The sequence below is a fragment of the Staurois parvus genome, unplaced genomic scaffold, assembly GCF_062004578.1.
Source record: "Staurois parvus isolate SC_StPar_1 unplaced genomic scaffold, SC_StPar_1.0 ptg001432l, whole genome shotgun sequence".
NCBI lineage: Eukaryota > Metazoa > Chordata > Amphibia > Anura > Ranidae > Staurois > Staurois parvus.
In genome coordinates this window covers 10,620,216-10,640,621 of record NW_028319228.1, presented here as the reverse complement: position 1 = coordinate 10,640,621, position 20,406 = coordinate 10,620,216, and the positions used below count along the sequence as shown (strand labels likewise).

At 43.1% G+C, this 20,406-nt stretch overlaps 1 protein-coding gene across 1 annotated transcript in view; it reads right to left on the bottom strand.

Annotated features, from left to right (window-relative positions):
- The window catches only part of LOC149436051 (RING finger protein B-like), a 126,945-nt gene extending 115,191 nt beyond the window's left edge, over window positions 1–11,754 (bottom strand). The window contains exon 1 of the mRNA XM_089662095.1: window positions 11,687–11,754. Within this exon, the coding sequence (XP_089518221.1) occupies window positions 11,687–11,748 (62 nt within the window). The 5' untranslated portion in view covers window positions 11,749–11,754. The remainder of the gene's footprint in view (window positions 1–11,686) is intronic.
- Between the last annotated feature and the right edge of the window lie 8,652 nt (window positions 11,755–20,406).

The following is a 20,406-nucleotide window of genomic DNA, read 5'->3' as shown; positions in this document are numbered from 1 at the left end:
TAATCAATGACACTGGTGACAGGGCAGTGAAGGGGTTAACTGGGGGGGGGGAGGGGGGCGATCAAGGGGTTAAATGGGATTTCTGGTGCACTAGCGGGCAAACTGGCGCTATCTGGGAGGGGCGCTAACACTATCGGAAGTCGCCAGCGACACTGATACAGTGATCAGTAAAAATCTGTTCACTGATCAGTGACACTGGTGACAGGGCAGTGAAGGGGTCAACTCAGGGGGGGGCGATCAAGGGGTTAGACAGGATTATTGGTGTATAACGGGCAATCTGGCGCTATCTGGGAGGGGCGCTAACACTATCGGAAGTCGCCAGCGACACTGATACAGTGATCGGTAAAAATTGGTTCACTGATCAGTGACACTGGTGACAGGGCAGTGAAGGGGTTAACTGGGGGGGGGGTGATCAAGGGGTTAAACGGGATTACTGGTGTACTGGCGGGCAATCTGGCGCTATCTGGGAGGGGCGCTAACACTATTGGAAGTCGCCAGCGACACTGATACAGCGATCAGTAAAAATCGGTTCACTGATCAATGACACTGGTGACAGGGCAGTGAAGGGGTCAACTCAGGGGGGGGCGATCAAGGGGTTAGACAGGATTATTGGTGTATTAGCGGGCAATCTGGCGCTATCTGGGAGGGGCGCTGACACTATCGGAAGTCGCCAGCGACACGGATACAGTGATCAGTAAAAATCGGTTCACTGATCAGTGACACTGGTGACAGGGCAGTGAAGGGGTTAACTGGGGGGGGATTAAGGGGTTAAATGGGATTACTGGTGTACTAGCGGGCAATCTGGCGCTATCTGGGAGGGGCGCTGACACTATCGGAAGTCGCCAGCGACACGGATACAGTGATCAGTAAAAATCGGTTCACTGATCAGTGACACTGGTGACAGGGCAGTGAAGGGGTTAACTGGGGGGGGGGATTAAGGGGTTAAATGGGATTACTGGTGTACTAGCGGGCAATCTGGCACTATCTGGGAGGGGCGCTAACACTATCGGAAGTCGCCAGCGACACTGATACAGTGATCGGTAAAAATTGGTTCACTGATCAGTGACACTGGTGACAGGGCAGTGAAGGGGTTAACTGGGGGGGGGGGGGAGTAAGGGGTTAAATGGGATTACTGGTGTACTAGCGGGCAATCTGGCGCTATCTGGGAGGGGCACTAACACTATCGGAAGTCGCCAGCGACACTGATACAGTGATCAGTAAAAATTGGCTCACTGATCAGTGACACTGGTGACAGGGCAGTGAAGGGGTTAACGGGGGGGGGGCGATCAAGGGGTTAAACGGGATTACTGGTGTACTGGCGGGCAGTCTGGCGCTATCTGGGAGGGCGCTAACACTATCGGAAGTCGCCAGCGACACTGATACAGTGATCGGTATAAATTGGTTCACTGATCAGTGACACTGGTGACAGGGCAGTGAAGGGGTTAACTGGAGGGGGGGGGGCGATCAAGGGGTTAAACGGGATTACTGGTGTACTGGCGGGCAAACTGGCGCTATCTGGGAGGGGCGCTAACTCGATCGGAAGTCGCCAGCGACACTGATACAGTGATCAGTAAAAATTGGTTCACTGATCAGTGACACTGGTGACAGGGCAGTGAAGGGGTTAACTGGGGGGGGGCGATCAAGGGGTTAAACGGGATTACTGGTGTACTGGCGGACAAACTGGCGCTATCTGGGAGGGGCGCTAACTCTATCGGAAGTCGCCAGCGACACTGATCAGTAAAAATCGCTTCACTGATCAGTGACACTGGTGACAGGGCAGTGAAGGGGTTAACTGGGGGGGGGCGATCAAGGGGTTAAACGGGATTACTGGTGTACTGGCGGACAAACTGGCGCTATCTGGGAGGGGCGCTAACTCTATCGGAAGTCGCCAGCGACACTGATCAGTAAAAATCGCTTCACTGATCAGTGACACTGGTGACAGGGCAGTGAAGGGGTTAACTGGGGGGGGGGGGTGATCAGGGGGTTAAATGTGTCCTAGAGTGTTCTAACTGTAGTGTAGTGCTTGTGTACTCACTTTTACTGTGTCTTCTTCTCTGTCTAGAACGGAATGTGTCCAGGCAGAGAAGAATGACATCATATCCTGCCCTGTGTATATGTCAACACAGGACAGGATAGGACAGGGACCGATCATGTGATTTCAGCCAGAAATCACTGGCTGAAATCTAATGATTGATCCCTCCTGGATCAAATCGTGTCACCCGCGGGTCGGCGGGAGCGCGCGCCCCCTCTGCCGGCGAAAGTGTCGGGAGCGCGGAACCCGTTTTAAAACGTGGTTTTGCGCTCCACTGCCGCCCTGCACACGTATATACACAGTGGCAGGGCGGCAAGCGGCTAGTGTAGGCTATATTGCCATTGTTAGGGACTACCGTATATGTATCACTTGCTAAATAGCCAATCAGTCAGGGAACGGTTACAGGCAGGGGTGATGCATACTTTAGTAGTGAAGGAGTATTATGATGGGCCCCATCACTAGCAACTGATTCCCCACATACTGGGACCATCATTGCTGCACAGTGTGCCCAGGGATCTAGCTGGGAGTCACGAGAAAGAAAGATGCATAAGGCCCTGAGGAGAGACAACAAGCATAGCATAGTACATCTGTGATAAAGTGCATTTCCTGTATTCAGTAGCAACACTGGGACTTGTCACTGGCAGTGAGGTGATGATGGAGACCTGGTACATGCTCTGTGGTACCGGCTCTAAGCACTTAAAGCGGAGTTCCACTCACGCTGTCAAAAATAAAAGTCAGCAGCTACAAAAACTGTAGCTGCTGACTTTTAAAAAACAGCCACTTACCTGTCCCTTAGTCCCGTTGTGTATCCCCCGCAGTCCGTTTCACTGGCCGTCCTGTATTCCAGTAGGCTGGCATCTTCAGTGTGGGCACCCGGCTGTGACAGCTTGTGGCTTCACAGCCGGGTACCCACTGCTCATGTGCGAGTAGCACTGCGCTTCATGAATGGTCCTGTAGTCTTCTGGGACCTGTCACGTGTCCCAAAAAGACTACAGGGAGGGAGGGAGGACACCTTTCCGCTTCCGGTCGCCAAGGTGATTGGACCGGAAGTAGGAGGGGGTACTTGTCAAATTTGGATACCCGCTACCCCCCCACCCCCCAAAGGTGCCAATCCTTAATAGGGAGCGGGGGAGCAGTCCTTAAAGTGGAACGTCTCCTTTTGGGTGGAGCTCCGCTTAAACTGTTTAATGCAGTCCAGTAGACTCTGGTATTGTGCATAGAAGAAAGGCTACTCCATTTAGCTGAAAGCTGATCTCCATATTTCATTTAAGGCCTTGTTCACATGGCGCACACAGCATATCCATGTGGAGGACTGTGTTTAACTACAAGGGGATGCACAGGTGTTCCATACATCTCCCACAAGCTGTCTCCTTGCTATCAATTGGGACCCAGCAACCACATGGACACAGCCACTGCTCTCAGTCTGACATCTGTGCAGGTGCGGGTACATGGTTCCAAATGCACTACTTCATCAACAGCTGCAATGGCTGTGTGCGCTGTATAAACTATATGTAGCCTCAGCAGCTTGATAAGGGAGCGCGCTTCCGGCTTTAGTGGTTTAGCGCATGCTCTGATACGTGGCGCTTTGCATGCTGGTCCCCACATGTCATCACGCTGACGCTCCAAGGTGCGTTCCAGATGCCATCTTTAGAGACTTCACGTGCCGGCCGGCAAACCTGTCACATCTCTCCAATTTCTGCCTCACAGAGGCAGAAATTGGGCCCTGCTGCTATCAATCAAATCATGTGAGCAGAGAATGAACGGGGGCAGGGCTGAGCCACTCCATTCAAGCTATTCCCTAAGCACCTTTAATTCAGGTTCTGACAGACTGAAAAGGCAAACAAAAAGTATTTCTGTCCCTGGGAGCAATTCAATGGGACAGTCATACAGACAATGAGGTGGTAATTGATCGGCATTCTTCCTGTCACAGAAATCACAGAACTCATGGTATGGTGGAGGTAATTTGTCATATGACTGGGTAGATACCACATCAACTTCTGTTTCCTTGGTCAGTGGAGAATGGAGTACGTATTTGATAAGGTTCTCGACAATGTTCCTTGCAATGGGGGGGGGGGGGTTGTGCGTAAATAATCTGTGCTCCCCAATTAATGGAGGGATTATAGATAGAAAACCAAGGAATGCACGGGATGACAGGAACTTTGGGTGATATAATTAGCTTAACATTGATAGTCTTATAATGGTCAGCCTCAAACTGGAGTTCAGGAGGAGCAGTTTCATGGGTAACAGGTCCTGACGATAAAGGTGAACCATCAACTGTCTCCATATCAATAGAGGCAGATTTATTGCTTGTTCCTATTATTATTACTTTGGCCGTATTCTATATCCATAAAATTCCCCCAGCCCCAGAGTCCATCATAGCAAAGCTAGAGATTTCACAGCCCTCATTGATAAGTTTAACGGGGATGACAGAATGAAATATTATTGTTATTATTATACAGGATTTATATAGCGCCAACAGTTTGCTCAGCGCTTTACAATATAAATAGAGAATTAACTTTATTTTCTTTGTGAATGAATGGGGAGACTGAATAATGGAGTTTATTTGTTTGGGCACTATACAATCAGTGGTGTATTTAGGTTTTGTGATGCCCTAGGCAACACAAAAATTGTGTCCCCCCCCCCAAAATGAGCGAGCGAGAGAGTTCAATAAGTGTGTCTATGTATATAAAATATTTTCTTTTCTCTCTCTCCCTGTCCTTCTCCCCTCTTCTTCTCTCTCCTTTCTCTCTCTCCCTTTCTCTTTCTTCCTTTCTCTCTCCCACTTTCTCCCTCCCTTTCTCTCTCCCTCCCTCTCTCTCCTTCTCCCTTTTCTCTCCCTCCCTCCCTCTCTCTCCCTCCTTCCCTTTTTCTCTCCTTCCCTCTCTCTCTCTCCCTCTCGCCCTCCCTCTCGACCTCGCTCTCCCTCTCCCTCCCTCCTTCTCTTTCTCTCCTTACCTCTCTCTCTATTCCCCCCCTTCTCTTTCTCTCCTTACCTCTCTCTCTATTCCCCCCATTCCTCCTAGCAAATAACACCACCACCAACCCCCCCCCCCAAAAAAAAAAATCACCATTACACTTCCTAGAAAAAGTGGAGAGGAAAGAGCCAGGAGGAGGTGAGCTATGTTGTGTTCTCTGGGCTCTCCCTCTTGTCATCCATGCAGCACACAGTGTGATTACTGCCCCCTATCCACATTTTCTGCTGCCCGGAGATCAGCAGACCTTGGAGGAGATAGAGGGTGGTAATCATACTGAGTGTGTGCAGTCCCATACAATCTATCAGTGATCCTGCCTCATGTACTGCATGGATGACAGGAGGGAGATCCTAGAGAACAGCTCACTTCCTCCTGGCTCTTTTCTTTCCACCAATTCTCCTCTTCCTGCTCCAGGCTGTCCCCTTGTCCCGGCTCTGAGTGCGGGCAGGGGAAGGAGCTCAGCGGTCACTCAGGAACACCAGGGCACCCCCTCGATCTAGCCAGGGCTGTCTCTCCCTCCAGCAGAAGAAAGCCGTTGGGAGCGAGAGGGGGAGAAACCAGCTTTCAGCTGCTGGAGGGAGAGATACACAGGGCATCGTTCTACAACTGCTGTCCCCCACCGCTCATTCCTCCTGCTGTCCGAGCCACCTAAAGGCGTACCAGTGGTACCCCTCAGATTGCGGCCCTGCATGGGTCAGTCCGCCACTGCTCACCAGCTCCCTTCTTCCGAGGTGCAGTGCACCCCTAAAAATTGCCAAAAAAAATGCATGCCATCTTTACTTTCAAACCTTCCCAGTCTCTCCTTCCTTCTTTCTGTAAGTCTCTGATCAATTTGGATACATAATTGGATGAAAGCCTCAAGATCTTTAGGAGTCTCCACTCTGACAAGCTCATCTTCTACCTGTTCAGGGAGCCCTTGGTGGAAGTGACTTTTTTGTGTTGCTGGTTTCCAAGTGGTATCTGAGATCCAACATCAGAATTCAGCTGTGTACTCTGTGTCTACCCTGCCACAAACTATGCAACTTGGCTTTGGAAATAGTACAGCAGTAGGGATCGTGAAAACTCGATTCATGGTGGTCAGAAAAGTCTCAAAACAAGATAGAAAGCTAAAAACTAATCAGGCAGGAAGTTGTCCAGTATCTTGTGGTTCAGCAAGTAGAGATACTGTCTGACACAGCAAAGGTACTGGGTTCAGATCCTGATACCACTGCACTTGCATTCTATGCATTACTGACCACTGCACTTTGTGCTTTACATATGCCTGACATCTGCACAATGTGCATTATACTCTCCTGCACTATGTGTGTTACACACTCATGACCTCTCCACTCTTTGTATTATGCACTCCTGACCTGTCAGAAAACTAGTACACCTAATGCTAATTCTTGTGTAGCTAATGGTCATTCACATGCAGCTAATGCTCATTCCCATGCATCTAATGCCCATGCACATGTACCAGCACACAGATGAGCTCAGGCTAGCATCCAGTGTGCACCGACACGTAGGCGCATTTGTGTGCATCAACGCGCACGTGCATTGGCACTAGGCTGCCTATTTAAAGGAGACCCTGCTTAGTGCTAATTGCTGCGTGTTCTTCGGCTCACAGTGATCCATGTTCTTGTGTTCCTGCTTACGCTGACTGATCTTCCATTGCTGACCCGGCTTGTTTCTGACCTTGCTCTGTTGATTATGGATTCTGACCTCGGCTTGCCTTTGTCTATTCTCTGCCTGATCTCCTGATGTTGCCCTTGGTTTGCTACTGGATTTTGATCTGCCTGCTTCCCCGGTACTAGCCCCAGTTTGCTTCCTGACCACTCTGCTGTCTCACTGTGTATGACCCTGGCTCACCTTGACAACGTCTCTGACTGTGGCAGTCATCTGCTATCAAGCTACTGGCACCCGTGCTATTTTGAGCCTTGTACTTCTGTCACCACATTCAGGGGTGCTCAGATCAAAGCTGCAATGGAAGCCCTCTCGTCAACTTGGCCTCCAAACAAGGAATGTGACATGAACCTTGCACTCTGTGCATAATGTTCTCCTGGCCACTGCAGTACGTGCATTATGCACTACCAACCACTGTGCTTTGCGTGTATCACATCTCTCCACTCTTTATTATGCACACCTGATACCTGCATTCTTTGCTTTATGCGCTCCTGACCTTTGCACTTCATGCATAATGCACTCCAAACCCCTGCACTCTGTAAATAATGTACTCTTGGCCTCTGCACATTATGAATTATGCAGTACTGACACCTGCCCTCTGGGTAGTACACACTCTTGATCCAAAGCAGCGTAGTACCCTCTTAAGCCCCTCCCACTGGTGCATTTTGGGCACATCCACAATTCAATGCAACAAGCTACACAAACCACATCATTGCTCTTCAAAGCAATGTAGGTATAGCTACAAATGGAAGGTATGATTTTGTGGGTATACAAAGTGGGTTTGGTCAATAAATCATCTGGTGGGGAGGCTGGATGTCTGGTGCTCTACAGTTACCCTTACATGAAAAAACAGAAGCCTAGTCCAGGGCTTAAAATTTCAAGTCCTCAGCTACTAGCCGGGCCTTAAGAGTTATTCGCCACCAGTTGTCCCACCCAACCCCTACCCTGCTACACCCCTAATTCCACCCCTAAACACGCCCTCGTAAATTATTTCATGAAATTACACTGTTAAATGTTACCCACATTACATCAGGGTCCCCAGAGTCCCCCCACATTACATCAGGGCCTCCAATGTCCCCCTAAACACTCCATCATAATTAGACCATGCACCGCATACAACCATAACCACCCATAATCTTTCACTCACAAAACCATAACTCTACCAAGCATATCCTACCTACTATCCAACCCAGCAGTACCTCAAATGCCCCATCCTCTACCACCCATAATAACCACATCATCCTGAACCTGACCAAACCACCCATACATGTAGGTTTACATACAGACATATGTACATACACACACACACAAACAGAGACACCTGTACACACACACAGACATGTGCATACACACTTACACACACAGAAACATGTACACACAAGCACAGACACATGTATACACACACAGACACATGTACAGACACACATACATGTACATACAGACAGACACATGTACATACACAAAAATATACACGCACAGACACATGTACATACACACAGACACATGTACATACATACACAGACACATGTACACACAGACACATGTACGTACATACACACACACACACACACACACACACATGTACACACACACAGACACATGTATACACACACAGACACATGTACAGACACGCATACATGTACATACACACAGAAACATGTACATACACAGAAATACACACGCACAGACACATGTACATACATGCACAGACACATGTACACACATACACATGTACGTACATACACACACATGTACACGCACACAGACACATGTACACAGACACATGTACATGCACGCAGACACATGTACATATACACACATTTACATACACACAGACACACATACATGCATACACAGACACACACAAACACACACACAGATACATACACACACATGTACACACACACATACAAATACACACACACACGTACACACACACATATAAATACACATACACACATACACACACACATACAAATACACACACACACACAAACATGTACACACACACACAGACAGCCCTATAAAAAGTTGCAGTACTTCGTTACCTTCACGTACAGAGCCGGGTACTGCACTCTAGGGGGAGGCAGAGAGCACAGCACACACTCCTTCCTTTGCTTTCACTTTGCTCAACTATTGAGCAGTCTGACGGCTCCCAGTGCGAGTGACAAATCCGGCCCTGAGTTCCGAGCCTGCTCAGCAAGACGGCCCTGGGGATACACTCGCCCCCACCATAATTTCCACTTGCCAATGCGAGCAGGCAAGTGGAAATTCCTAGCCTAGTCCAAGAACTATGGGTTTGATTGGATGCAGATACTGTTTGGCTGACATATTTACTCCTGGTCCCTTTGATTTTCCGAACAAAGTACCGGTATGTTGAGTAGCAGGGTGCCAACAGGGTCATCCATCGCTCAGATTTTGTTTGGTTCACCAGGAAATTCGATTTGTGCATGGCCAGCTTTAGACTTCCACCCTTTCACCTTCTGCCTCTCAAACTACCGAAGACCATTTCCCTCCTATTTCCCCTACACTCCATGGGTGGAAACAATAGACTCCCTCAGCTAAGTTGCTAGATCTGGATTACACCCTAAGATCTCCACACTTTGCTTTACAGTCTCTGCAATCTCTTTCCTTGGTGTCAACACCTTTGTCTGTAGTTATTTAAAACCTCATACTGGTCCATTTCATAGAGCGTGTCAAGTAACCACAGTCCACACACTTGAATGGGTATTATTGTTGTGTAATATGAATCTATAGAATATATAGATTATATAATGAAAACATATACAGTATCTTACATACTACTTGTTTGCTGCTTCTGTTTTTCTGCATAGATCAAACATCAGATCTAAATTAAATTTAGTTACACTTGATGGCTATGTAGAAAATCATTAGAAAAGGGGAATAAATGTTACTCCATTTATATATAAAATATCCTAGACCTGAGGCTCCCATTAGTAGACATGTGGGCCTCTATCATAATTATAATCGATCTAAAATCTATTTTTTTCGCTTTGGAACATATAGCTATTCATGAAAGAGTTTGTGACATTGATCGCCTTTTATTGTAGCGTGAAATGAAATGCTTTTTCACCCTACAAGCCACTAAATTCCCAGGTTTAAATGACACTGAGTTTCAAATCTTTTCTGTAGATTGATATGATACTGGCCATCTAATGTACTTTAGTTTCGGTCATTCACATCAAAGTTGTCATAAGTTGCATTATTAATCCAATTGTAAAAGTTTGTTGGTGGGCATTCCATTTAAAGCAATTCATCTTTTATACAAATGTACATCTTCTTTAAAGCTGGAACCTTTATTACATTAGACTAAACATTCATTGTATTTTCTAATTGAGGTAAATTTCCAAATTTTTGAACATAGTGGTTATTCAGCAGTTTTCCTGTCCAAGCAGAAGGTGGTTGAGTGGCCGTATGGATGCCCAGGGCATCCCAGGGATAGAAAAGGGGCATATAGCACTAAGCAGTGCTGTTTTCACCCTCCCAGGTGGTGCCTCTTTTGCTCATTTTGCCTATCTGTGTGGTGTTGTGATGAAATCAGCAGCCCAATCATCATGTATCTAATAAAAGAATCTTTGTTGGGACTAAATATTTGTATCTCTATTCTATAAGAGTTCTGCTTAAACAAATATTTGATACCTTGAGCAATTACCGTCAATTATTTATATATTGTTTTAGAACTTTATTTTGAGGAGTCTTCACTCTGCTTTGACTTCTAATTTTTGTTGTGGACAAACGGCTTGCTGGGTTTGTTGGTTATCTTTTGATAACATTTGATAACAGCCATATCTCCCTAGAGGTATATATTCATCATAATGTACACTTCAATGTTGGCTTATTGGTGATGTCTATAAATACCTATTTGGTAAAGATGATTTAACAGATGTATGTGATATAAATATTTTGAATATACTACAGTTAATCCAGCTTATTTGCCCCTCCTGCACTGCCTTGCCCTAGTTGTATGGGGGATCGACTTTTGATCGCCCTGTCTGATCGATTGTAATCCATATTAGCTAATATAGCTCTTTGAACATTTTGAATGGTTTCCAGCTCATTTGATATGATATTGGTAAGATGTCCTCCACTAACCTCCCGGGTATACCTTGTGTTCTCTCTTTTTTTTTATTAAACATTTTTTTTGTGATAGCAGTGTGATGTATTAAGTTTATTGATATTGTTTTTGTAATGAACCTGAATTTGTCTACTTCAGGCGTTAATGTATGATATCTCCTGAAGAAGCCTGGAATGGGCGAAACATGTAGAGATTCATTACACCTGGACAGTGATCAAATGAGTAACTACCAATACATGGATGCTGTTTATACAAAAAGTGTTCTTTATGTTTAAAGATTTTATGTAATTTTAATTTTTCTGTGGAATAAATAAAAAATTTATAATTTTTATATATTGTTTTGTTGTGACCTCTAATAATAGTACCTTAAAAATCCAGACCCCTCCCCTTTTTTTCTGTTGGGGGGGGGGTCTCTTTCCTTCTTGTTTCTAATATAAAATATGGGATGTGGTGCTGTTGAGCTCCTCTTTATTTCAATTCTTGTGCTATAAAATATCCATGCACATTTATTTGCAAATTTTGAGCTTTTTCTTTTTTTTTTTTGTACTAGTGTTTAGGATCTTTTAGGAGCATTTAGCAGTGTTTAGGAGCATTTATTGTTTTTGTTTCCTGCCAGAAATATGCTCTCAAAATGCAAAACAGAAGGATTTTTTTCTGCTTTTAAATGCTGAGCATACAAAAATACTCTAGACTACTTAATGTGCTTGGACACATATGAAGCTTTGTTACTTAGTTGCTTCAGCAAAACTCCTCTAGGAGCAGCATTTTTTTAAGCCAGTGTGCATGGAGCCTAATGGTAATTCTTGACTATGCTCCATCTACAAGTAATTCATTTATTGAAAACCAATATTTCAGCTTTCAATTGTATCTTTCAGAGAGGTCTTTCTATCTACAAGGATATTGTGTAATACAATAATTTCCTACCGAGGCCTTGGTGGATCTCCGCAGGCATTCATTTCAATCCAGTGACCGCTTGCCAGAGCCATAATTATGCAGCTAAAAGAATAAGAATTTTTTGTTAATATAGCAACACTGAAATGAGGTTATACTGTAGGCTATAGATAATACATAGAGTGTATGTGCTGTCTAGTCTATACACTGTAATTTTCATTGCAGATGAAACGAAGTGAAGCAGATTAATGAAGACTGGAATACATTCACTGGCCACTTTATTAGGTACACTTTGCTAGTGCCAAGAAAATATCCCCCACACCATTACACCACCAGCCTAAACCGCTGATACAAGGCAGGATGGATCCATGCTTTCACGTTGTATAGGCCAAATTCTGACCCTATCATCTGAATGTCACAGCAACCAGTCTGCCCCTTCTCCTCTGACATCAACAATGCCTTTTTGCCCACACAACTGCTGCTCACTGGATATTCTCTTTTCTTTGGATCATTCTGTAAACCCTAGAGATGGTTGTGTGTGAAAATCCCAGCAGATCAGCAGTTTTTGAAATACTCCAGACCAGCCCATCTGGCACCAACAACCATGCCACATTCAGTCACTTAAATCCCCTTTCTTCCCCATTCTGATGCTTGGTTTGAACTTCAGCAAGTTGTCCTCACCACGTCTAGATGCCTAAATGCATTGAGTTTGTGGCTGATTAGCAATTTGTGTTACCAAGCAATTGAACAGGTGTACCTAATAAAGTGGCTGGTGAGTGTATATTAAACAAGTTTTCTTGCATAAAGTAACCAATATCCATGCTTCTGAAGCTAAAGTAACAATAAAATGAACCTAAGGTAGATTTTAGTACCCGTAATACTATGCTCCTAACAGGAGTATAGTAGGGGTCCTAGATAGAAATATTTAAGGGCTTCTATCATAAAATAATGAAACATGGATGAGGCTGATTTTGTCCCCATGTTGTCACTTGTTTACCTTCTACACATCTAGAGAAGTGGCTGCAACCAGAACTGTCTGACAACTTCCTGTTGAAGTGTAGTATGGAGTCACAAATTGCATTTCTAGTATTTATACTGCGTTTACTTTGAAACTAAAATTTTATAAATTCATTCACATCCCCTTTAGAGCGGATTGTGCATTCAGCCACTGTCTATGCTTTCTCCACACCTAAGATCTCGATCTACAAATAATAGAGTTTTTATTTCTAAAAATAAAGAATGCATTGACCTTAAAGCTGAACTCCAGGCAAACAAATAAATACACAATAAAATACTTACAAGGGATCGGTTTTACTTGACAGGGTATATGCATTACTGTACATCCAGTCCTCAGATTTACACAGCTCTGATGCCCAACAAAACCAAGCTAGTGACCTGGTTTTTTGCTAGTGCAGTTAAGCAAACCAGCCTGGTCACCTCCCTGTCCCCAATCTGTAATTGGATAGTGAAGAAGCAGAATTAATTTAGCTCTCTGCTCACTCCTTCAGTTAGCTGGTTAGCACACATGTTCTGCAGTATGCATGATTGGACTCCTGTATTGCCCCTTCCTTTTCTAGTCTTAGCGTGGCTCTACAAGGCATTACAAGTGGCTAATAATGTAATTTATAATAAAGTATAAATAAATAATATAAAGTGTCAGTTTGTAATTCGGGTAGTTAAATTAGCCATACTGAAAATGCATCTCACAGTTTTTTATAAATATTGGCAGTATAAGTGTATATGCAATCCAAAATATTTTTTTTTTGTTTAGAATTACAGTAGGGAATTGTTAGAATCCTGGTCATACTTTTATTGCTGTCTGTGTCTCCACAGTGTAGATTTTACCCTTTTAATTGTCCTCTGGCTATTGTTACTGAGACAGAAACTAATGGTGAATCCAAAAAGTTGTCACCAGAACGGTTAAGAGAGGGTTAAGAGAACTCTTCCAACTGGGTCACCCGTTCCTGTGACAACTGTCTTAGCCCTGGTTCACATCTGTGCAGTTGTGCGGGACATTATTTATGCAGGCACGAGAGCCCATTCATTTGAATGGACTCCTGTGCCCCGGGACACACAGGTAGGAAGTTCCTGCACTACTTTGGAAATCGCAGCCCGCACGGGAACTGGAGTTCCCAGTACGGTTGCGATTTACAGGGCAGGCAGATTGCCATTAGAATTAAATGCACCTGCCTGCGTGTCCTGCATTCCTCTGTGTGAGTAGTGTGGTTGCAGGTATTTCTATGGGTCCCGCACAGATGTGAACCGAATGTAAACGGGGATTTCCCTCCACTTTGTAGAGTTTTCCTCTCAATTCCAATTAAGTCATCTGGACAAAAAGTGAGGGAAAATCTCTCTAAAAGGACACAGACAGCATACCATAAAATGACAGAAGTGTTAACAATTTCTTACACTGTCTAAACTAAAAAGAAAACTTTATTCATTTTGTTTTATATCTGTCTAGAGTTCAGCTTTAAACGTAATCTAATTTATAATTCGGATTATGAGGCTGAAATTAAAAATCAAATGTACTATCATTGCTTAAAAAAGGTTAATTGAAAAGTTTGTTCAAAAGTAGATAAAATACCCAGTGTTCCAAAAGCGAATTTTGCATGGAATGGATAATCCCTGTTAATCAATATGCAATATTCTGCTAAGTGAAAAAGAAATATAAATCGCAAAGCGTTGGTATACATAGAAACACAGTAATTAGTTAAAAAATGCCAGACTCTCTAATTCACTTAATGATCTGCTTACCATAATTCTGCGAGGAGAAAAATACAGTTCCTAATTGGGGATGTAAGAATGGTAGTACAAGCTAAAAAAAACCTCACGACCAAAGTTTAGCAAAAATGTGTATGTTTCCTGTATTAATTTAGTAATGGCAAAATATGACTAGACACCTAACAGAAAGCCGAGGGTACTTGCCTGGGTGCCAGTGTCTAACAACACTTTGGATCGTAAAGTACAGCTAAAGGCTACTGTATAACAGTCTAAACCAGGGGTCTCCAAACTTTCTAAACAAGGGGCCAGTTTGCTGTCCTTCAAGCTTTCAAGGGGCCGGACTGTGGCCGGTAATTAGACTAGAAAATGTCCTGTGTCAGAGGGAGTAAACAATGCCACATCTTCAGTGGGAGGAATAGTGCCCCATCATTGGTGTCAGTGGGAGGAGTAGTGTCCCTTTGTTGGTGTAAGAGGGATGAAAGGTGCCCCATCACTGGTGTCAGTAGGAAGAATAATGCCCCATTGTTGGTGTCAGTGAAAGGAATTAGGCTTCTATTGGTGGTGTCAGCGGGAGGAATAGTGCCCCAACATTGGTGTTAGTGGGAGGAATAGTGCTCTGTTGCTGGTGTCAGTGGCAAGAATTATACCCCCATTGTTGGTGTCAGTAGGAGGAATAGTGCCCAAGGGTCAGATAAAGGCAAGCAAAAGGCCACATCTGGCCCCCGGGCCGCAGTTTGGAGACCAGTGGTCTAAACAAATCCCACATCTACTTAGGGTACATTCACACCAGATGCAGTAAGACTGCGTTGGTTGGCTATTCCAGCGCAATCCCACCACAGCCCCACCTCAAAATAAAGCAAAATACCTTCGTTCTGATGTGGCCAGTGATGTGTGCTGTACTTTTTCCAGTGCAGCACAGTCATCAAAATTTCAGTAAAGTTTGTTTTTTAAAAAAGTGAACATTGCCATGCACTGGGATTGGCACATCAGCACTGCCTGCACTGCAACACACACCAGCTGCTGTGTTCAGTGGCTGGTGTGAATGGACCTTTACTATGTGATGCACAAGCCTCATAAACGTAAACAAAAGCTTGCTTTAGCTTCCCCGACTTAGTCAAATCCACCTTCATTTGTGTTTCACATGCTACCCCTCCCACACACTGCAGCTCAAAGCAGGAAGATATCAGCAACAGAGGTAGACTTGTCAATCCAGAAAGCTGTGGGTAAAATAGATAAGACTAGGCATTGCCAAGTGCTGATTAACACACAACAGGCTGATAACCACACTGCCTGCAGCATTTTTTCATCCCACTGTAGTACAACAAGGTATAACCTACAAGAAAGTGACAACTCTGCTCTGAATTCAGGTGCATTGATATTTTTTTTAGGGCTCATTCACATATTTGCAGTGCTCTTTGAAGAGAAATCCACTTTAGGATCACTCTTCAGAGAGCATTTAACAGGCATGAAGAGGCATTGTTTCACCTCCTCACCAACTTTTTAAGCCCCTAAATGCTGAACTACCATGCAGCAATTGTGGCATGTATACATCCTCATCCCCTACCTACCCAGCTAAATGGGTAGGGGTTAAGGGTTGGTGTACTGTGCATCTCCAGGCATGCAGTCCCATGGGCCTCAATATGACATCTGTGCAGGTGCAAATCCAGAACACAGTGTGAGTTTGGTTACACACATCTACTCTGATGTCAGATTGGGAGTAGTGATTGTGCCCATGCAACCACTGCATCCCAATAGATATTGATGGGACTGCCTGCATGGGGATACATGGAACACCTATGCATCCCCATGTGGGTAAACATGACCCTCGCATGGGAGATGCAGTGATGCACCCTGTGTGAACGAGGCTTAACAGTACAGCCAAATACAGTGTCCCCGAGTAAAGTAGGTAGCAGGGCGCGTCAGTGGACGATGCTGTGGAAGTATGGCAACCAATGATGGATGATGTATAGGAAAACTGGTACTGAGCAGAACTTCTAAAGAGTGGAAGAAAACTCTGTGCAGAAGAAGATGAAACAGGAAGGCACTTCTAAGTGCAGTATTCCAAGGTCAACTTTCAATAGAAGTGGTTAAAAACACCTACAATGTGGTAGTATAAACAGGCTCTAAGGTAATCTGTCAATAGCAGGGCTCTGCCCTCTAAGCGATGGAGCCGCTGTGCCAGCCAGCAGCTGCAGGGGGAGCTTGAGAAGAGGTGTTATAGATGGCCGCAGCTCTATCCGGACCGCTGGAGCACACGCTGGAATGCATGCTGTCCACGGACCAGAAGTGACGTGAGCATGGAACGGTGAAGCGTTTTGGAGCATGTGAAAAAAATGTGAAGGTAGTCAAGAAATTAGATGTGTAATTTATGCCATAGCCTTAAAGCAGTATTAAAGACAAAAGCAAACATTTATTATACTGCAGTTTACCATTTTTTTTATGTAATGGATGCATTAGTTTCCTTTTTTTGGGCTTTCTTTCTTCTATTTTCATCTGGTGATACAGACAGTAAGTATACAATTGTGCCATTTCACCTGGTTTATATTACTTTTTATTGGGTACCAGCCTTGGGCCCCTCCTACATGTTACTGGCCAGATCACCTGGTGAAAAAAAAGGGGGGAAAAAGGCAAAGAAACGAAAACTAATGCAGCTACTACATCTAATGATTGGTAAACTGCAATATAATACATTTTTGGTTTTTGGTGTATTATTGCTTTAAGGTGCTCTTTGGATTTCGGTCCCTTCTATGTGGCTAGACTGTGAAAAAGTCATGTGCTATCACCATATTTGGGAGAATCAGCAGAATGTGTTTTGTTGTGTAGACATTTTAAAAAGACTCACTATGCCTCTTAGAAAATACCTGGGAGTGTTTTCTTTACAAAATGTGGTCATTTGTGGGTGTTTCTACTATCCCGATGCTCTAAGGCCTCCAAAAATATGATAGGTAGTCAGGAAATTAGATGTGTAATTTATGCTCTTAGAAAGCCTGAAGGTTCTCCTTGGATTTGAGGCTTCTCTATGCATCTAGGCTGTGAAACAGTCTCACATATGTGGTATCCCTATACTTGGGAAGTATAGCAGAATGTGTTTTGGGGTATAATTGTATGTACATGCTGTGTGTGAGAATAGAATGAAAATTTGTGGGAAAACATTTTTTATTTCAAAATGTATGATCTTTTTTTCTTTATATAACTAAAAAAAAATTAAATAAAATTTATTTTGGTACACTGTTGCATGACTGTGTAATTGTCAATCAAAGTGTGATGGCACTGAAATCTGAAAAATGGCCTGGGCAGAAAGGGGGTGAAACAGTCCTTTCTTAAAATGGTAAAGATCACATGCTGTGTAAATGTTGTTTCGTTGTAGATGTCCTACCTGTGCTATTAGTTAGGTAACTTTTGCATTAAAGTGCATAGGAAATCTTGTGGCGGTGTGCTCAGAAAGTTGCTGGAAAACTACTGGAAAATATGCCTATTATGACTAGGTGAACAAAATTGGCATTTACACATCTATCAGCTGACAGGGCAGAGCTGTGTCAAGTTTAGAAAGAATCCTGACAATATTATCAGGATCCACCCATCTGCTTGATTGAGAGCTGGCTCCTCCTTTCAGCACACAGCTGAGAGCTAGAGCCAGCTGTGCCTGCCTTCTCTCAAGCCTGGTGAGCACTGGAGAAGCAGAACAGGCTGCAATGACTGACAGTCACTGTACTCTGCTGCAAGCAAACCAAGAACTGACTAGTCAACGGTCTGTCAGCTGTTGGTGGTGACCATACAAGCTTCAATAAATTTCTATTCCAATTGCTCTCTTCCAATAGGAATAAATGATCTACAATCAAAAACCCATTTGATTGATATTCCACACACAGGGAAGTGGATTTTGTTAGATAGTTCAGATACAATCATAATTTACTATCATAAGTTGTTGATCATAGGTTGAGCTATTTCCACCTTGTAAATGTATAGTTTTATTGACCAAAAGACAATCAGATTTATGACCAAAATATTCATCAAAAAGATCAATAATTTTCCCCCTTGAAATATGGACTCTGATAAAAAAAAAAATAAAGTGTACGTGTGGCCATTATTAGAGCTGGCGTGGGATGCCTGCAAAGTAAAATGGAATTTGCAGTTAAAGTTGAGTATATATGTTTAATTTTTTGGATACCCCCTAATTCTCCTTTAATTAGAACAACTGTACATCCAAGTGAATGTAAGTTTGTAGCACAGATTAGTAACAGTACAGAATATCCAGTACCAGTATAGGGCGCATTCAGAGCAATTTAACTGTTGATAAATTATTTAATGTTTCACTTTTCTGAAATAAAGCATTTACTTAAAAAAACTAAAATTTTTCATCACTCTACACCTATTTGTTTTTAGGGGTAGCTACCACCAATGTTACAGTACAAGTTTTGTAAGACTTGTGTTAGGTAAATATATCCAGGCATCCCAATTACTTCAGAAAGAGGACATTTTGTGTTGGCGGATTTTTAGGGTACACAAGGATCACACATTACATACAGTATATTTAAAAAGGAAATACGTTTTTTAATTAAAAACATAAAGAAAGGGATTACAAAAAGTAGAAATACAAAAATAGTGTTATATATTAAAAACACGTCTGCATAGCTATATATCTTATGTAGTTAGGTAAAACTAAAGTATTTATACAAAAAATATAAATATATATATTTATAATATAATATATATAATATAAATATATAAAAAAGAAAGTTCATACACTAATTCCTATAGACAAATTATACTAAAACACTCTTGTGACTTTACAAACATATTTAAACCACAAACCTCTCAGACAAGCAAATGTTTCTAACATCAAGATAAATCATGCATTATTTTCATGCATCGTTTCCTTTCCGCCTGCAGCATACTTTGTATTTACTTACCTGACACACTGATCACTTTGTCAATATCCGAAGTAAGTGCTGGACTAGACAAATGGTAATAAAAGTGTAGTTTTCCTTTGGAAAAAAAAAGCTGAAAATAGGCCTAGAACTAGAGAAAGATCAAATGAAAACTTCAACTTGCAGCTTTGATGATTAGTTTATTTAACTTGTTGCCATGGCTCAAAGCAAACAAAAGCAGCCAGTATTATGAAAGTTGCATGAATGGTTTCCGGATCAGAAGGGGAGCACTTCATAGGTAATGCTGATATATTATACTCTTTGTTTCGCTTATTCCAGGAGATCAGATCACCTTGGTGCAATGTGTACCTTAGAAACCAGAGTAGTAAGGAAAGCTTCTGTTGAAGACTGACGTTAGACAAAGCAACACTGAAAATGTCATTAAAAGGCCATTTCCATAAAAGACAGAGCATCTTCTACACAACAGTAGATTACAACTTTACAAGTTTAATCTGGAATAAGCAAACAAAAAAATTATAAAACATAGTTTCTAATCTATAAAATACTACTAGTATGAATCAAACATGGTATATACATTTTAAGTATGACAAAGGATTAGGATACAATCTGACTTACTGTGTGGACCCAATTATGAAAAGCAACAAAACAATCCATAGTCCCCATTCTATGTAACGCTAAGGAGGGGACTGGGGCGTTAAAGTGGACCTTCCTTTCAAAAACTACCTTTCACCACCCCAATCCTGCCTCCACCCACAACAAAAAACTTATACATTTTTAAACAAAAAAAAGTTTTTACTTACTTTTTTAAAATAACGATTCACTGCCAACCACGCCCCCTGCCGTCATTCTTGTCTAGGCGAGAATAGTGTTAAGCTTCCTCTTGTTGCCTTCTGGGATACCGATGATACATATCCCAGGAGGATGCAGTGGACTTCCTCACAGTACTAGATGAATCATTGTTCATCTGGAGACATGTCTTCAGGGGGTCAGCTGCAGGTTCTGCATTGTATGTTAATGAGGTAAACTCAGTCTGTCCATTCACTTTCACTTCAGGAGTGAGGAGTATACTATGCACAGTACATAGTGTAAAGGTCAAGAATGTGCAATGTACAACATAGTTTATATAGTGTAGGAGTCAGGAGT